Source organism: Myxine glutinosa, chromosome 9, assembly GCF_964187855.1.
Source record: "Myxine glutinosa chromosome 9, kmMyxGlut1.1, whole genome shotgun sequence".
In the NCBI taxonomy this organism is placed as follows: Eukaryota; Metazoa; Chordata; class Myxini; order Myxiniformes; family Myxinidae; genus Myxine; species Myxine glutinosa.
In genome coordinates this window covers 109,933,138-109,953,726 of record NC_136269.1, presented here as the reverse complement: position 1 = coordinate 109,953,726, position 20,589 = coordinate 109,933,138, and the positions used below count along the sequence as shown (strand labels likewise).

The 20,589-nt window shown below is 40.1% G+C and overlaps 1 protein-coding gene across 5 annotated transcripts in view; it reads left to right on the top strand.

Moving 5' to 3' along the window:
* Positions 1-20,589, top strand: part of DLG2 (discs large MAGUK scaffold protein 2) — a 467,276-nt gene that overhangs the window by 421,703 nt on the left and 24,984 nt on the right. For all 5 annotated transcript variants that reach the window (XR_013624585.1, XM_078784648.1, XM_078784647.1 and 2 more), the window contains one exon: positions 18,760-18,861. Coding sequence is in view for 4 of the 5 variants with exons in the window: in XM_078784648.1 (XP_078640774.1) it covers positions 18,760-18,861 (102 nt within the window). In the remaining variant the exon portion in view is untranslated. The remainder of the gene's footprint in view (positions 1-18,759; positions 18,862-20,589) is intronic.

Here is a 20,589-nt window from a genome sequence, read left to right as displayed (position 1 = left end):
GAATCTGTAACTTTAAAAAAATATATTTTTTTTGTCATTAATCGAATAATTACATAATTAATCGATTAATTGATTAATTAATAAATCAAAAACATCCTTTGCAGCCAAATCACCTGGTCATTGGCATGTCCAAATGTCAGCTTCCTAACTCAAAAGGTGCCTGAGTTAATGGTCAGAAGAGAAAGGAAATTTGATTAATTAAATAAGTACTTAATTAATCGCTAATAATTAAATAACTCTTCAATTTATTGATTAATCTAAAATAAAAAAAATACCGTTTTTGACAAAGGACTTGCTCACTATTGTGCCGAAATTTCAGCTTCCTAGCTCAAAGGATGGCTGAGATATCGTCCGGACAAACAAAAAAGAAAACAAGAAAACAAATAATTAAATATGCTGCAGCGCGGCATTGCCGGGGCGCCTCCGGCGCCCGGCAATACCGCAGTGCAGCTCATTGAGGCTGCATTGGGAGGGAGAGGTGTACACTAATTGATTGATTAATTGTATAATTAAAATCAATAAAAGATTATCACAAAATATTTTCATAATCAATTGGCTAATCGCATAACTAAACCAGTAGTGCTTCATCCGAAGATGTATCTTTTAGAAATTTAATTAAATAAGTCATTTATAAAAAATTAAATAATTAATTGATTACTCAATAAATAATTAATCGATTAATCAATAAATACTTAATAGATGAAATGATTAATCAATAAATCAAAAATATCCTTGATAGCCACATCACTTGGTCACTCATGTCCAAATATTAGCTTCCCAGCTCAAAAGGTGCCTGAGATATTGGCCAAATGAGAAAGAAAATAAATAAATGATTAATAATGAAAATAAATAAATAATAATCATAAAAAAATTAAATTATTAATCAATTTGGTCAGAGAACACATAAACAAGTACACATACATTCAAAGTACACCGCCCCATGCCAAATAATTAAATATGCTGCAGCGCGGCATTGCCGGGGCGCCTCCGGCGCCCGGCAATACCGCAGTGCAGCTCATTGAGGCTGCATTGGGAGGGAGAGGTGTACACTAATTGATTGATTAATTGTATAATTAAAATCAATAAAAGATTATCACAAAATATTTTCATAATCAATTGGCTAATCGCATAACTAAACCAGTAGTGCTTCATCCGAAGATGTATCTTTTAGAAATTTAATTAAATACGTCATTTATAAAAAATTAAATAATTAATTGATTACTCAATAAATAATTAATCGATTAATCAATAAATACTTAATAGATGAAATGATTAATCAATAAATCAAAAATATCCTTGATAGCCACATCACTTGGTCACTCATGTCCAAATATTAGCTTCCCAGCTCAAAAGGTGCCTGAGATATTGGCCAAATGAGAAAGAAAATAAATAAATGATTAATAATGAAAATAAATAAATAATAATCATAAAAAAATTAAATTATTAATCAATTTGGTCAGAGAACACATAAACTACCACTATTTCATCAGAATCTGTAACTTTAAAAAAAAAAAATTTTTTGTCATTAATCGAATAATTAAATAATTAATCGATTAATTGATTAATTAATAAATCAAAAATATCCTTTGCAGCCAAATCACCTGGTCATTGGCATGTCCAAATATCAGCTTCCTAACTCAAAAGGTGCCTGAGTTAATAATGGTCAGAAGAGAAATGAAATTTAATTAATTAAATAAGTACTTAATTAAACGCTAATAATTAAATAACTCCTCAATTAATTGATTATTCAAAAAACAAAAAATACCGTATTTGACAAAGGACTTGCTCACTACTGTGCCGAAATTTCAGCTTCCTAGCTCAAAGGATGGCTGAGATATCGCCCGGACAACCAAGAAAACAAGAAAGCAAGAAAGCAAGAAAGCAAGAAACCAGAGTGAAAACTGAGTACTCTCTTTCAGCGTGCGTCACTGCCGAGCCCCCTTTGGTGCCCGGCAATGACGATTTGCAATGCCTGGAGATGGCATAGGAAAGGAGCGGTGTACAACTACCACTATTTCATCAGAATCTGTAACTTAAAAAAAAAAAATTTTTTTGTCATTAATCGAATAATTAAATAATTAATCGATTAATTGATTAATTAATAAATAAAAAATATCCTTTGCAGCCAAATCACCTGGTCATTGGCATGTCCAAATATCAGCTTCCTAACTCAAAAGGTGCCTGAGTTAATAATGGTCAGAAGATAAATGAAATTTAATTAATTAAATAAGTACTTAATTAAACGCTAATAATTAAATAACTCCTCAATTAATTGATTATTCAAAAAACAAAAAATACCGTATTTGACAAAGGACTTGCTCACTACTGTGCCGAAATTTCAGCTTCCTAGCTCAAAGGATGGCTGAGATATCGTCCGGACAACCAAGAAAGAAAACAAACAAGTACACATACATTCAAAGTACACCGCCCCATGCCAAATAATTAAATATGCTGCAGCGCGGCATTGCCGGGGCGCCTCCGGCGCCCGGCAATACCGCAGTGCAGCTCATTGAGGCTGCATTGGGAGGGAGAGGTGTACACTAATTGATTGATTAATTGTATAATTAAAATCAATAAAAGATTATCACAAAATATTTTCATAATCAATTGGCTAATCGCATAACTAAACCAGTAGTGCTTCATCCGAAGATGTATCTTTTAGAAATTTAATTAAATAAGTCATTTATAAAAAATTAAATAATTAATTGATTACTCAATAAATAAATTAATCGATTAATCAATAAATACTTAATAGATGAAATGATTAATCAATAAATCAAAAATATCCTTGATAGCCACATCACTTGGTCACTCATGTCCAAATATTAGCTTCCCAGCTCAAAAGGTGCCTGAGATATTGGCCAAATGAGAAAGAAAATAAATAAATGATTAATAATGAAAATAAATAAATAATAATCATAAAAAAATTAAATTATTAATCAATTTGGTCAGAGAACACATAAACTACCACTATTTCATCAGAATCTGTAACTTAAAAAAAAAAAATTTTTTTGTCATTAATCGAATAATTAAATAATTAATCGATTAATTGATTAATTAATAAATCAAAAATATCCTTTGCAGCCAAATCACCTGGTCATTGGCATGTCCAAATATCAGCTTCCTAACTCAAAAGGTGCCTGAGTTAATAATGGTCAGAAGATAAATGAAATTTAATTAATTAAATAAGTACTTAATTAAACGCTAATAATTAAATAACTCCTCAATTAATTGATTATTCAAAAAACAAAAAATACCGTATTTGACAAAGGACTTGCTCACTACTGTGCCGAAATTTCAGCTTCCTAGCTCAAAGGATGGCTGAGATATCGTCCGGACAACCAAGAAAGAAAACAAACAAACAAGAAAACAAACAAGTACACATACATTCAAAGTACACCGCCCCATGCCAAATAATTAAATATGCTGCAGCGCGGCATTGCCGGGGCGCCTCCGGCGCCCGGCAATACCGCAGTGCAGCTCATTGAGGCTGCATTGGGAGGGATAGGTGTACACTAATTGATTGATTAATTGTATAATTAAAATCAATAAAAGATTATCACAAAATATTTTCATAATCAATTGGCTAATCGCATAACTAAACCACTCGTGCTTCATCCGAAGATGTATCTTTTAGAAATGTAATTAAATAAGTCATTTATAAAAAATTAAATAATTAATTGATTACTCAATAAATAATTAATCGATTAATCAATAAATAATTAATAGATGAAATGATTAATCAATAAATCAAAAATATCCTTGATAGCCACATCGCTTGGTCACTCATGTCCAAATATTAGCTTCCCAGCTCAAAAGGTGCCTGAGATATTGGCCAAATGAGAAAGAAAATAAATAAATGATTAATAATGAAAATAAATAAATAATAATCATTAAAAAATTAAATTATTAATCAATTTGGTCAGAGAACACATAAACTACCACTATTTCATCAGAATCTGTAACTTTAAATTTAAATTTTTTTTTGGCATTAATCAAATAATTACATAATTAATCGATTAATTTATTAATTAATAAATCAAAAATATCCTTTGCAGCCAAATCACCTGGTCATTGGCATGTCCAAATGTCAGCTTCCTAACTCAAAAGGTGCCTGAGTTAATGGTCAGAAGAGAAAGGAAATTTGATTAATTAAATAAGTACTGAATTAATCGCTAATAATTAAATAACTCCTCAATTTATTGATTAATCAAAAAACAAAAAATACCGTTTTTGACAAAGGACTTGCTCACTATTGTGCCGAAATTTCAGCTTCCTAGCTCAAAGGATGGCTGAGATATCGTCCGGACAACCAAGGAAACAAGAAAACAAACAAGTACACATACATTCAAAGTACACCGCCCCATGCCAAATAATTAAATATGCTGCAGCGCGGCATTGCCGGGGCGCCTCCGGCGCCCGGCAATACCGCAGTGCAGCTCATTGAGGCTGCATTGGGAGGGAGAGGTGTACACTAATTGATTGATTAATTGTATAATTAAAATCAATAAAAGATTATCACAAAATATTTTCATAATCAATTGGCTAATCGCATAACTAAACCAGTAGTGCTTCATCCGAAGATGTATCTTTTAGAAATTTAATTAAATAAGTCATTTATAAAAAATTAAATAATTAATTGATTACTCAATAAATAATTAATCGATTAATCAATAAATACTTAATAGATGAAATGATTAATCAATAAATCAAAAATATCCTTGATAGCCACATCACTTGGTCACTCATGTCCAAATATTAGCTTCCCAGCTCAAAAGGTGCCTGAGATATTGGCCAAATGAGAAAGAAAATAAATAAATGATTAATAATGAAAATAAATAAATAATAATCATAAAAAAATTAAATTATTAATCAATTTGGTCAGAGAACACATAAACTACCACTATTTCATCAGAATCTGTAACTTAAAAAAAAAAAATTTTTTTGTCATTAATCGAATAATTAAATAATTAATCGATTAATTGATTAATTAATAAATCAAAAATATCCTTTGCAGCCAAATCACCTGGTCATTGGCATGTCCAAATATCAGCTTCCTAACTCAAAAGGTGCCTGAGTTAATAATGGTCAGAAGATAAATGAAATTTAATTAATTAAATAAGTACTTAATTAAACGCTAATAATTAAATAACTCCTCAATTAATTGATTATTCAAAAAACAAAAAATACCGTATTTGACAAAGGACTTGCTCACTACTGTGCCGAAATTTCAGCTTCCTAGCTCAAAGGATGGCTGAGATATCGTCCGGACAACCAAGAAAGAAAACAAGAAACCAGAGTGAAAACTGAGTACTCTCTTTCAGCGTGCGTCACTGCCGAGCCCCCTTTGGTGCCCGGCAATGACGATTTGCAATGCCTGGAGATGGCATAGGAAAGGAGCGGTGTACAACAAGTACACATACATTCAAAGTACACCGCCCCATGCCAAATAATTAAATATGCTGCAGCGCGGCATTGCCGGGGCGCCTCCGGCGCCCGGCAATACCGCAGTGCAGCTCATAGAGGCTGCATTGGGAGGGAGAGGTGTACACTAATTGATTGATTAATTGTATAATTAAAATCAATAAAAGATTATCACAAAATATTTTCATAATCAATTGGCTAATCGCATAACTAAACCAATAGTGCTTCATCTGAAGATGTATCTTTTAGAAATTTAATTAAATAAGTCATTTATAAAAAATTAAATAATTAATCGATTAATCAATAAATAATTAATAGATGAAATGATTAATCAATAAATCAAAAATATCCTTGATAGCCACATCACTTGGTCACTCATGTCCAAATATTAGCTTCCCAGCTCAAAAGGTGCCTGAGATATTGGCCAAATGAGAAAGAAAATAAATAAATGATTAATAATGAAAATAAATAATTAATAATCATCAAAAAATTAAATTATTAATCAATTTGGTCAGAGAACACATAAACTACCACTATTTCATCAGAATCTGTAACTAAAAAAAAAGAAAAAGTTTTTGGTCATTAATCGAATAATTAAATAATTAATCGATTACTTGATTAATTAATAAATCAAAAATATCCTTTGCAGCCAAATCACCTGGTCATTGGCATGTCCAAATATCAGCTTCCTAACTCAAAAGGTGCCTGAGTTAATGGTCAGAAGCGAAAGGAAATGTAATTAATTAAATAAGTACTTAATTAATCGCTAATAATTAAATAACTCCTCAATTTATTGATTAATCAAAAAACAAAAAATACCGTTTTTGACAAAGGACTTGCTCACTATTGTGCCGAAATTTCAGCTTCCTAGCTCAAAGGATGGCTGAGATATCGTCCGGACAACCAAGAAAACAAGAAAGAAAACAAACAAACAAGAAACCAGAGTGAAAACTGAGTACTCTCTTTCAGCGTGCGTCACTGCCGAGCCCCCTTTGGTGCCCGGCAATGACGATTTACAATGCCTGGAGATGGCATAGGAAAGGAGCGGTGTACAACAAACAAGAAACCAGAGTGAAAACTGAGTACTCTCTTTCAGCGTGCGTCACTGCCAAGCCCCCTTCGGTGCCCGGCAATGACGATTTGCAATGCCTGGAGGTGGCATAGGAAAGGAGCGGTGTACAACAAGAAACCAGAGTGAAAACTGAGTACTCTCTTTCAGCGTGCGTCACTGCCGAGCCCCCTTTGGTGCCCGGCAATGACGATTTGCAATGCCTGGAGATGGCATAGGAAAGGAGCGGTGTACAACAAACAAGAAACCAGAGTGAAAACTGAGTACTCTCTTTCAGCGTGCGTCACTGCCGAGCCCCCTTTGGTGCCCGGCAATGACGATTTGCAATGCCTGGAGATGGCATAGGAAAGGAGCGGTGTACAATAATTTTCAGTGATATATAATGCAAGTTACCTGTATGTGATTATATTGTGATGAGTTTGGAGGACATTGGAGGTCAGCAACCAGGTAGAAGGTGTGTTTCAGTTTGAAAGAGGAATATGGTAGAGAGAAAATGGCAGTGCTGCCTTTGGAGGGACGAGTCAAAATATCAATTGAAAGCCTCATAAATGCCTAGCTACACTTGTGATCGATATGTTTGAAGAATATATTCGTTATCAGTTTGTATTGTTGAATTATCATGTGCTGCATGCGTTCTATAGTTACCTGTGCAACCAAAAGTAGACGGAGGTTGTTTTCACCATTGTCTGTCTGGCTGTGGGCACAATATCTCAAAAAGTTGTGGACGGATTCAGATGAAACTTGGTGGATATGTTGGGTGTGTGACAAGGACCAAACAGATTAGATTTTGGTGAAGATTCGGATCTGGGAGTTATTTAATTACCTCCGCCATCGAGGCACTGGCGGATCCGGGGGAGGGGGGTGCAGGGGGCGCGCACCCCCCCCCTCCCCACATTCGGATTTTCGATAATAAATTATAAGCTATGGATATCCTGGAACGACCCACGTGTCCAGATTATTTTGAATAAGGAACGTTCCAGGCAGCTTACCAACGCTCAGGTAAAAAAATCAATTTTGCTTTATTATAAAACACTCCAAGTGCGACGGCAAAAAATAAATCATCCTTTCTTCACATCAATTTCGTCACGGGAATTCTTCCGGATTATTTTTAGTTAATTAGCCTAATTAGTTAATTCCAGTAGAACTACACAAAAACATGCCGCACGCACGCACACCACACACACACGCGCACACAAACACACACACAAGCACACACACACACACTGACACACAAACACACACACAAGCACACAATCACACACAAACACACACAAGCACACAAACACACACACAAACACACACACACACTGACACACAAACACACACACACACACACACACAAACACACACACAAACACTGACACAAACACACACACACACACACACAAGCACACAATCACACACACACACACTGACACAAACACAAACCCACACACACAAACACACATACACAAACACACACACACACACACACACTGACCCACAAACACACACACAAGCACACAATCACACACACACACAAACACACACACAAGCACACAATCACTGACACACAAACACACACACACAAACACACACACACACACACACACACAAACACACACACAAGCACACAAACACACACACACACACACACACACAAACACAAACTCACACACAAGCGCGCACACACATCCACACACAAACACACACACAAGCACACATGCAAGCACACACACACACAAACACACACACAACACACACAAACACACACACACTGACACTCAAACACACACATACACACACAAGCACACATGCAAGCATATACACACAAATTTTATTCCCTCCACATGTTAATAATACATGTCCCACACATTCTCTTTTTCCTCTTCCCTACCCACCATTTCCAACCCCCACTCCTCACCACCTTCCCACCCCCACTCCTCACCACCACCTCCACACCACCACTCCTCACCACCTTCCCACCCCCACTCCTCACCACCTTCCCACCCCCACTCCTCACCACCACCTTCCCACCCCCACTCCTCACCACCACCTCCACACCACCACTCCTCACCACGTTCCCACCCCCACTCCTCACCACCACCTCCACACCCCCACTCCTCACCACCACCTCCCCACCCCCAGTCCTCACCACCACCTACCCACCCCACTCCTCACCACCACCTCCCCACCCCCACTCATCACCACCACTTCCACCTCCACTCATCACCACCACTTCCACCCCCACTTCTCACCACCACCTCCCCACCCCCACTCCTCACCACCTTCCCACCCCCACTCCTCACCACCTTCCCACCCCCACTCCTCACCCCCACTCCTCACCACCACCTCCCCACCCCCACTGCTCACCACCACCTACCCACCCCAACTCCTCACCACCACCTCCCCACCCCCTACTCATCACCACCACTTCCACCCCCACTCCTCATCACCACATCCCCACCCCTACTCCTCACCACCACCTCCCCACCCCCACTCCTCACCACCACTTCCACCCCCACTCCTCACCACCACATCCCCACCCCCACTCCTCACCACCACCTCCCCACCCCCAATCCTCACCACCACCTCCCCACCCCCACTCCTCACCACCACCTCCCCACCCCCACTCCTCACCACCACCTCCCCACCCCCACTCCTCACCACCACCTCCCCACCCCCACTCCTCACCACCTTCCCACCCCTACTCCTCACCACCACCTCCCCATCCCCACTCTTTACCACCACCTTCGCACCCCCACTCTTCACTCCCACCCCCACTCCTCACCACCACCTCCCCACCCCCATTCCTCACCTCCCCACCCCTACTCCTCACCACCACCTCCCCACCCCCACTCCTCCCCACCCCCACTCCTCCCCACCCCCACCCCTCACCACCACCTCCCCACCCCCATTCCTCACCTCCCCACCCCTACTCCTCACCACCACCTCCCCACCCCCAATCCTCACCACCACCTCCCCACCCCCACTCCTCACCACCACATCCCCACCCCCACTCCTCACCACCAACTCCCCACCCCCACTCCTCACCACCACCTCCCCACCCCCACTCCTCACCACCTTCCCACCCCTACTCCTCACCACCCCCACCCCTCACCACCACCTCCCCACCCCCATTCCTCACCTCCCCACCCCTACTCCTCACCACCACCTCCCCACCCCCAATCCTCACCACCACCTCCCCACCCCCACTCCTCACCACCACATCCCCACCCCCACTCCTCACCACCACCTCCCCACCCCCACTCCTCCCGATCCCCGCCCCTCACCACCACCTCCCCACCACCACCTCCCCACCCCCACTCCTCCCCACCCCCACCCCTCACCACCACCTCCCCACCCCCACTCCTCCCCATCCCCGCCCCTCACCACCACCTCTCCACCCCAAACCTTCTGCATTCCATTTTCTACCCAGCCATCTCTCTTTCCATTCCCTGTCCCATTTTACTCCTCATCTTTCTCTAATTTTTGTCATATTCCGATGACAAGTAATCAAATTCAACTTGCAACGGCAATGGTACATATAAAACTGCTTCCTTTATATTGCAACTGCTGACTACAAACTGAAATTGTGGCAGAGTCAAAGAAAGCAACAATTTTCCTCGCAGGGATATGCAAAGGTTAAAATCAGAACAAATGGAACAATCGATAATATTAATGGATAACAGATGAACAAAAGAAGAGAACAGGGATTCGTGTGGCGACGATCATGGAGAACGCTCACAATTTAATAAAAGTTGATTTGTTCAGGTTAATATAATCTCCAAGTTGGGTTACCCGATCAAGATCAGGTTATTTAGACTTTCGTAAAAGCATTCGGAACATTGATGTTTAAAGCTGCAGCAAAAACGTACCATGAAGTGCGCCATGGCAATGACAACGTGACGACGATTGACACTCAGTGTCGTCCTGTGGCAACTGTGGACCCTTTGTTCATGCATTTCCATTCTGCAGACGGATAATAAATACTGAAGTGCAATGAGTTTGATTCCCGACGGATAATTCGCCTTCGAACGCGACATGGAAGGGCCAAGGCGTAATCAGCCAAGTCCCGGCCCCCTCCCCGAAGAGGGGACCCTCGATCGAACAGAGCAGTGTTCTTTTTTGTTTTAACATCGATTTGATCAAGAATGAGAAATTTTTTGCTATTGTGACGTTGACCGAGCATGTGTTACAATAATGTGGCATAGTGAATATCGAGGCAGTTGGACCAGGGTTATGGAATTGTATAAAAATCAAAGAAAAGGATTCAAACAGAAACAACTCACTCATTTACACACACAGTGCATTCAGAAAGTATTCAGACCCCTTCCCTTTTTTCACATTTTGTTATGTTGCAGCCTTATGCTGAAATCGTTTAAGTTCATTTTTTCCCTCATCAATCTACACTCAATACCCCAGAATGACAAAGAGAAAACAGGATTTTAGAAAGTTTTGCAAATTTATTAAAAAGACAAAACTGAAATATCACATTGACATAAGTATTCAGACCCTTTGCTATGACACGTGAAATTTAGCTCAGGTGCCTCCCATTTCTCTTGATCATCTTTGAGATGTTTCTACACCTTGATTGGAGTCCACCTGTGGTAAATTCAATTGATTGGACATGATTTGGAAAGGCACACACCTGTCTATATAAGGTCTCACAGCTGACAGTGCATATCAGAGCAAAAACCAAGCCATGAAGTCGAAGGAACTGTCTGCAGAGCTCTGAGACAGGATTGTGTCGAGGCACAGATCTGGGGAAGCCCACAAAACAAGTCTCTGCTGCATTGAAGTTTCCCAAGAGCACAGTGGCCTCCATAATTCTTAAATGGAAAAAGGTTGGAACAACCAGGACTCTTCCTAGAGCTGGCCGCCCGGCCAAAGTGAGCAATCGGGGGAGAAGGGCCTTGGTAAGAGAGGTGACCAAGAACCCGATGGTCACTCTGGCTGAGCTCCAGAGATCCTGTGTGGAGATGGGAGAAACTTCCAGAAGGACAACCATCACTGCAACACTCCACCGATCTGGGCTTTATGGCAGAGTGGCCAGACGGAAGCCTCTCCTCAGTGAAAGACACATGAAAGCCCGCTTGGAGTTTGCAAAAAAGCACCTAAAGGACTCTCAGGCTGTGAGAAACAAGATTCTGTGGTCTGATGAAACCAAGATTTAACTGTTTGGCCCAAATTCTAAGCGTCATGTCTGGAGCAAACCAGGCACCGCTCATCACCTGCCCAATACCATCCCAACGGTGAAGCATGGTGGTGGCAGCATCATGCTGTGGGGGTGTTTTTCAGCAGCAGGGACTGGGGGACTGGTCAAGGTTGAGGGAACAATGAAATGAGCAAAGTACAGAGATATCCTAAATGAAAACCTGAAACAGAGCGCTCAGGACCTCAGACTGGGCCGAAGGTTCACCTTCCAACAGGACAATGACCCTAAGCACACAGCCAAGACAATGCAGGAGTGGCTTAGGGACAACTCTGTGAAGGTCCTTGAATGGCCCAGCCAGAGCTCTGACTTGAACCCAATCGAACATCTCTGGAGAGACCTGAAAATGGCTGTCCACCGACGGTCCCCATCCAACCTGACAGAGCTTGAGAGGATCTGCAGAGAAGAATGGTAGAAAATCCCCAAATCCAGGTGTGCAAAGCTTGTCGCGTCATACCCAAGAAGACTCGAGACTGCAATCGCTGCCAAAGGTGCTTCAACTAAGTACTGAGTTAAGGGTATGAATACTTATGTCAATGTGATATTTCAGTTTATTCTTTTTAATAAATTTGCAAAACTTTCTAAAATCCTGTTTTCTCTTTGTCAGTATGGGGTATTGGGGTATTGAGTGGAGATTGATGAGGGAAAAAATGAATTTAAACGATTTCAGCATGAGGCTGCAACATAAAATGTGAAAAAAGTGAAGGGGTCTGAATACTTTCTGAATGCACTGTAGATCACCATCTCTTATCTTCCCCCATCCAAAACCTTGATCTTTTCTACCCCCGTTAATTCACCCCAGATCCACTTTTTTGAAATTCCGACTTCTTTCCTGGAAGTCCTAGCAGTGTCCATGTGTTTTTACCTCAACCACCACCCACCCCCCACCCACTTCCCATGCCTCCTCCCCCCAATCCCTCTCCCTCCCACAGATCTCCCGATGTCCCTGCTCTCCATCTTGTCTCCTGCTCCCTTTATCATACGGAAGTTTTATGTTTTACGTGTCAGTTTGTCTTTTTGTGATCAATGTGCTCTTACATGAGCCTCGATCTTGTATACAAAAAAAATAAATTCTCAGAGACATGAGTAATGGTCAACAATATGAACTGAAACGGCAAGGCCAATCAATTCAGCTACATCATAGCGGAGTTAAGTGAGATGGCTCTAATGCGAAGGTCCAAAACAATGACGTTATACCTGCTGCTCTTATTTATTTATTTATTTATTTATTTATTTATTTATTTATTTATTTATTTTTAATATAGCTTATCGCTGAAGAAACAGGTTTGTGGTCATTCGGTGTCAAAACCAGCTTGGGAAAATGTTCTGTTTCAGTATTATGAATACTGTACTCAGGTTGGCAACGGAATAACGCATGGGATGACATGATGGGACTCATATTTGTCCAATATTGTTGAAGGCCTCAAAGCAGCTTTGCATAGATTTGTATGTTAACCAATCAAATACTGCATGTTTGTTGCATTTCCTTTTTAAAATATGGAATCTCTGAGGCTGTGTTAAACTGCCACACACAAACATATCTCTGCAGCAATAAAGGTGATTCGAAGCACAATGTTAAACAAACAGTGGCGACAAACATCCGAATCCCTACAAATTCGAGCACTTTGCGGATGTGGTTGATCACCCGGTTCACCAGGGGATGTTGTGCACTCTTGCAGAATAATTATATTTTGAGATCAGAACGAAGGTACCGGAACTGGCTAGATCAATGTCCCACAATCCATTATTGCTAAGAAAGAAAGCACTAGGCCTTACTGCTGCAGTCTCCTGGTATGAAATTTTAATTGTGAACCAGTCTTGAGGCATATTCTCCATGGCAATGTGCACAGAGGCCTTTCATTCTGTGGGCAGATTCGTTTGGTGGAAATGGGAAACAATAAAACTCTCTGTTCTCGTAAAGAATAACAGCATTCAGTCTTGCTTCCTGATGATCAGCTTACTTTTGAAGGTTTAAAATATATATTTAATACACTTCCCTTGTTGATTGTGATCTCCTTCGTGTGGTTGCAGATTATATTGAACTAGGCCTTCCAAAGGGCCCAAAGTGTCCAGTTTCATGTTTTTTCATGGTTTCTGTTTTGAGGAACCAGTTGTGAGCTTTAGCATAGCAACACATAAACAAACTCCTGTTGTGACGTTTGTGTTTTCTCCATCCGAAGATGTTTGCACTGTGAACACACAAGTGTGCAAGGAACCCCGGAGGCAGATTAACATATTTTGGGGCTCTGGGCACAAAAAATATTTAGACCCCAAACGTCGCCCAAAAACACAAATACATGAAAATGCATTAATACATGGACTCCATTCAATGTTACACCAAGTTAATGAAGGATACACGAGGACTAGGTACATCCACTAAGAATAGGACTATCTGATTGGTAATGAACACACCCCAACACCCCAGGTGTGTTTATCCCCCAGCTTTTATTACCTGTACTTGAAAAATCGAAGATTGAAAAAAAAAATTTGTTTATCTTGTGCGTTATTCTGTTTGTAAGTTTGTATGTAAATCACCTACAGGTCACAATTTTAATCTGATCTCCAGGAAACTTCACCAAATGGTAGAATCAGCCATAAGGAAGGAAGCCTATTGATTTTAAGGTCAAAAGGTCATCTTGAGGTCGAATTTCTAAAATCGTAATTTTTCATCCGATTGTCGTGAAAGTTGAACAGCATTTGCATATTGAGTCAATGAATTGGGAAATCAACTATTTTTGAGGTCAAAAGGTAAAATGTCAACTCAAGGTCAAACTTCTAAAATCATCAATTTTCATCTGATTTATCCAAGCTATGATCAAGACTGTCAATTTTAATCTGAATGAAATGGACAACTTGATGTCTCCATGGCAACCATTTTTGAGGTCAAAAGTCAACTCAAGGTCAAACTTCGAAAATCATCAATTTTCATCCGATTTACCCGAGCTATGATCAAGACTGTCAATTTTAATCTGAATGAAATGGACAACTTGATGTCTCCACGGCAACCATTTTTGAGGTCAAAAGTCAACTCAAGGTCAAACTTCTAAAATCATCAATTTTCATCTGATTTACCCGAGCTATGATCAAGACTGTCAATTTTAATCTGAATGAAATGGACAACTTGATGTCTCCATGGCAACCATTTTTGAGGTCAAAAGTCAACTCAAGGTCAAACTTCTAAAATCATCAATTTTCATCCGATTTACCCGAGCTATGATCAAGACTGTCAATTTTAATCTGAATGAAATGGACAACTTGATGTCTCCACGGCAACCATTTTTGAGGTCAAAATGTCAAATGTCAACTCAAGGTCAAACTTCTAAAATCATCAATTTTCATCTGATTTACCCGAGCTATGATCAAGACTGTCAATTTTAATCTGAATGAAATGAACAACTTGGTGTCTCCATGGCAACCATTTTTAGGTCAAAAGGTCAAATGTCAACTCAAGGTCAAACTTCTAAAATCATCAATTTTCATCTGATTTATCCGAGCTATGATCAAGACTGTCAATTTTAATCTGAATGAAATGGACAACTTGATGTCTCCATGGCAACCATTTTTGAGGTCAAAAGTCAACTCAAGGTCAAACTTCTAAAATCATCTATTTTCATCCGATTTACCTGAGCTATGATCAAGACTCAATTTTAATCTGAATGAAATGGACAACTTGATGTCTCCACAGCAACCATTTTTTAGGTCAAAAGTCAACTCAAGGTCAAACTTCTAAAATCATCTATTTTCATCCGATTTACCTGAGCTATGATCAAGACTCAATTTTAATCTGAATGAAATGGACAACTTGATGTCTCCACGGCAACCATTTTTGAGGTCAAAAGTCAACTCAAGGTCAAACTTCTAAAATCATCTATTTTCATCCGATTTACCTGAGCTATGATCAAGACTCAATTTTAATCTGAATGAAATGGACAACTTGATGTCTCCATGGCAACCATTTTTGGAAGGATTGGGGGTGGATTTTTGAAGTATCCGTGCTCCGCACGACATCATTCTTGTTTTCTTCTAGCACGATATCTCAAAAACTTGTGGGCGCATTCAGACGAAACCTGCTGGACAGGTTGTGTGTGTGACGAGGAAGAATTTATTCAATTATGGTAAAGATCCGAATCCGGGTCCGAGAACTTTTTTTTTTAATTTTTACAGTGGTTTTTCACCATTGAGAGATAAGGCCAAAAACGATTTATAGCACGATATTTCAAAAACTTGTAGACGGATTATATCAAAACTAGGTTGATGAGTTGGATAAGTGACAAGAACAAGTCGATTCGATTTCGGTTCAAGTCAGATCCAGATCAGACCTATCAGTGTCCAACCTAACAAAATAAAACTGTTCACCTGGTGGAGGTATGCTCGCTACCGAGTGCTGTTCTAGTTGAGCTATCTTTTGCTTTTCATCCCTGATGGTGTCGTTTTGTTTCACCCTCGGTACAGGTGATGTGAATTTATAAGCTGCAACGTGGTTCGTTAGTCCATTTTTTAATGAGGGTTGTTTTGTGATCGTATAATAGATCATAGTGTGGATTTGCGAAACAATAAGGTTCACCCTGTTAAATATAATTTCGTTCCAAATTTTGGGAGATTAGCAAACCTGTACATTTTTGGAATCATCAGAGCATGGAGAATCCGAAAATCAATGTTGGCATTTGCACAGACACCTGCACGGCCGCAATTTTGGATTTTCAAAATGGCCGCCATAAAATACATCTTTTGCGCTATCCCGGCTTCGAGTCAACTTAGAAACTTAATTAAATATGCTAATCCTATGTTTTCTGGGTCAAGGAATCCAATAAAGGCCTCAAAATAGTGCTCAGGATTATAGAAAAGCAACAAACAAAGGTAATTGAAAACCATTGTCTTAATATTTGTGATATAACTGTATTACATAATACATGATATTGCAAGTCCTTTGAAGTTATAGGTATGGGTTTATAAAGCAAGAAAGCAGCCTTGTTAGTATCAGATTGAACTATAAGTCCTACACACAGGATCTACGAGGTCTATACCGTTCAGGAATATGCTTTTACAGATCTTCATCACTGTCCTGAGTGTCATTCTCGCAAACGTGTCTACGCAAATGCCAACATTAATTTTTGGATTCCTCATGCTCTGAATATTCCAAAAATGTATAGTTTTGCTAATCTCCAAAAAATTTGAACGAAAAAACATAGTGAACCTGACTAATTATGAATTATACATTTTTTTGTGATTATTGTTGCAATTGTATGCATGAAATGGGTTATTGTTCCACTTAACCTGCTTGCTCTATTAATACTAACCTCACCCCATAATTTTCTCATAGTCCTGTTGAGTTAAACATTAGGGAACATTAGTTAAACATTAGGGAACATTAGTTAGACATTTTTTGATTGATTAATCACGTGACGATGCTTTCTTTCCCTGAGATGCAATATTAATTCCCTTTACGCTGTGTTTATCACCATTCACAAGGTGATATGTTTCGTCAGCAAAGTGAGACCCACCCTCGATCACATCTCGAAAGATTATGAACCACCATCGGTCTCTCGTTATCTCTCATGATCTCGAGTTGCATTGGTTGCATTCATTGGTTGCATGACCTCATTGAATTTGGGGACCCTGGGCACGTGCCCGGTGTGCCCCTGCGTTAATCCGCCACTGAGGAGTCCGAAACGAAACGACCTTTGAAAAAAAAAAAAAAAAGGATCAACTATGATAGAAAGACGTTTTAATTACATTTTTGCACAGACCAAAAATCTTGTTTCATATTCGGCAAAACACTCTCTTGCCTTTGGAAAATGTAAGAGTCAGACAGGATGAGTCACAGGAGAGAGTATTTGAGAGGCAAAATATAAGGTGTTTTGGAAACCATTTCAGGTTGTACAGTTTCATCACCTCTGCCACCCAAGGTGGAGGAAGGTTATGTTTTCACCTTTGTTTGTCTATTTGACTGTCTGTGAGCAAGATATTTCAAAAGGTTGTTTGTCTGTGAGCCTCTAGTCTACACCGTCCTATCACATTTTGTGATAGGACGGTGCAGATGCAATGCACTTCTAGCCTGGATTCGATTCCTGGCCCATCTATAAACTTCCAGATCCCACATATTCTTTCCTGAAGAGTACGTGAGCCATCGCCAGCAGCCTGACCAAATTCCAAAGTCCTTCCCTGTCTGATTGCAGGGAAGGTAATGGCAAATCACCTGTTGTAATCCTTGCCATGAGACGGCTTTCAGTAGCACAGAACACGCCCTCAGGTATACCGTCAAACAACAACCAATCACCATGGATGTTGAGCTGATGATTTGAATGTCCATTTTGTTCTTCTTCTGGTTGTGCTCCGCTTTGTGCATCTTTACCTGACGTACTCTTCAGCACCTGTTGCTACATCCCTCCTCTTTGCACTATATTTTGTATAACAACAGTCAACAAAAATAAAAATTCATAAATGGAGGAAACTTTTTTTTAATAACCATTTTCATCTCATCAGATCATTATAAGCACTTTTGACCACTGAACATTGTTAACAAAGAAATGCTGGAATAACCTTTTTATGGACTTGGGCTGCAATTCCCCCTTTTGTTCTTATTTGGCAAACGAAGTGTTTACAAATTACTTGTTTAAAGGGTTGAAGCATGTTGGGAATAATACAGCATCGCATCGGTGCATCAGGATTTGAAATACTTTGGGTTGAAAACGTTTTTGTTTTTTTGTTTTTTGTTTTTTACTCCCATATGAGCACATTGCTCATGATGCTGAGATCTTAATTTCAAGTCCGAAAAAATTCGTACGTTGATTTGGTCATTGCCAACTCACATCCCTGCAATTGATGTAAAAGTGCGCTAATGTCCTCTGGTGTCCTTGTACCAAGCCATAGATCATTTGAACAAAAGTTATAGCCAAAGCTATTATTCCTTGTCTGTCAATGAAAGTATCTGCTGAAAAAAAATGACAGTAAACATGTCTTCCTTGTGAATTAATTTTTCACACCTCGGAGTAAAATGTAATTAATGGTGCCTGGAAATAACATAAAATTGACTTGTGTGAATGACTTCATTATTTCTTCCATTCCCTGGCAGTTCGATACACCCGGCCAGTCATTATCCTTGGCCCAACGAAGGACCGCATAAATGATGACCTCATCTCAGAGTTCCCAGACAAGTTTGGCTCTTGCGTTCCACGTAAGTACATGGCTTTGTCCCCGGAAAATTGGGGAAACTCTTTTCTGTGTTTGGTTCACCCACAAGGTTTCCTTTTTTAGTTCGTCGCTGACGGAGTCGGAGTCGACGAGCTCTTGCTTTTTCTTATGATGGTGACCACCACATGTTGTAGCTCCTTTGGCGGGTTGGCTACTGCCCTCGTGTGGATGGGTATTCCGAGTGGCTCAGACCACTGCAATGATGCATACTGCATAGGATTAAATGTGAATATGCATTTGAGATGACCTTACCAAAATGTAAGACCATTTAGAATTTTTGTCTAACCTCAAATCGCTTCCAGGTTGGCTTCCCACATTTGTTATTTTTGGCTTTATCTACTTGATCATGGAAGAAATAAAAGAAAGTCAAACAAAAGTCCCCTTTATGCCCCCCTTCTGGTGAAAATCCGAAATTCCAGAATCACTGCTCACCTCCACTCATTTGATCCTCTTTTTCCCCACCTGTTGAATCAACTTCCACATTCTCTTCAATCTCATCCTTCCATCCAGGTTTTCAAGACAGCTGTTCCCCACACTCTGTGATCATTCCCGATCCAAAACCATGATCTTTTCTTCCCTCGTTAACCTTCCCCAAGCCACCACCTTCCAAATTTCGATTTTTCTCTTCCTGAGAGTTTGCTTCCTGTATCTATGTTGTCCACGCTCCCCAAGCCCTCATTCTTTCTCACATCCCTTATTCATCCAAGTTTTCCTCTATTTTATCCTTCAACCCTGCTGTTGGTGTGTTTCCCCCTCTCTTTGTACTGTTCCTTACGTTCTGTTACGTTATATTGTTCTAGTTCCCCCACGAGCCTCAACTTTGTACAAACAAATCCCAAATTCATTTTCTGGATTGAGAAGGGGAAGCCAAGAGCGAAGGTGTTCTTTGTGTTGTATCATTGTTCTCCATGCGAGCATGCAAAGTCTGCCCAGATGTCAAATGTATCTGAAAGTCATGAGAAGTGAGCTCAGATGCTGAACCAATCAATATGTATGACTTGTCGTTTTTCCTGCACACCAAAATATTTTCATCGTGGTTGTGCAACCAATGTGTCCCACAGTATTTATCAATCTACATCTCCCGATGCTGTTAGGTGCATAAGGCGGAGATTATATTCAGCTCTGTTTTGGGCCTCCAGCCTTTTCCAGTTCTTACGCCGTAAGTGTGATGCATTCTGCGTCAGTCGGGATGGTTCTGTTGAAGGTACCCTTGGTACTTTCGTTTTCCCCCTTGGTTTTCCCCCTTGGCCTTTCTTCGTTTTCCCCCTTGGAGTCCATTTCGAAGCTTGTTTTGGAAGTCTGTTATCTGACGTTCTGGGTACATTCCCATGATACGTACATCTCTTCATGACGATGGTCAGTCGTTGGGCATTCGCTTTGTCCTAGCTTTGTTTTTCGTTTGAGATATATACAAGCCATTCGTTTTTCAGTAATCTCTGCAGACATCCACACTGAAACCTTCCAAAGTTTTCGTTCAGTCTTTCTTTATCTTGCATCTCCCTGACCTTATCATTTATGGGGCAAATGTCATCAGCAAAGTCCTGTTTCCCATTGGCCCACTGAACCCTCGATGTGATGGAATCCATATACTGCGTAACAAAATCAACTGCCATTCCAAAGAGCACAGGAGATAGGATGCATCCTCGCTAACTCCTGTAGTGACACCAAAAGGGCCTGTTGCTTCTTAGCTGACTTTGACGGAGCATTGGTC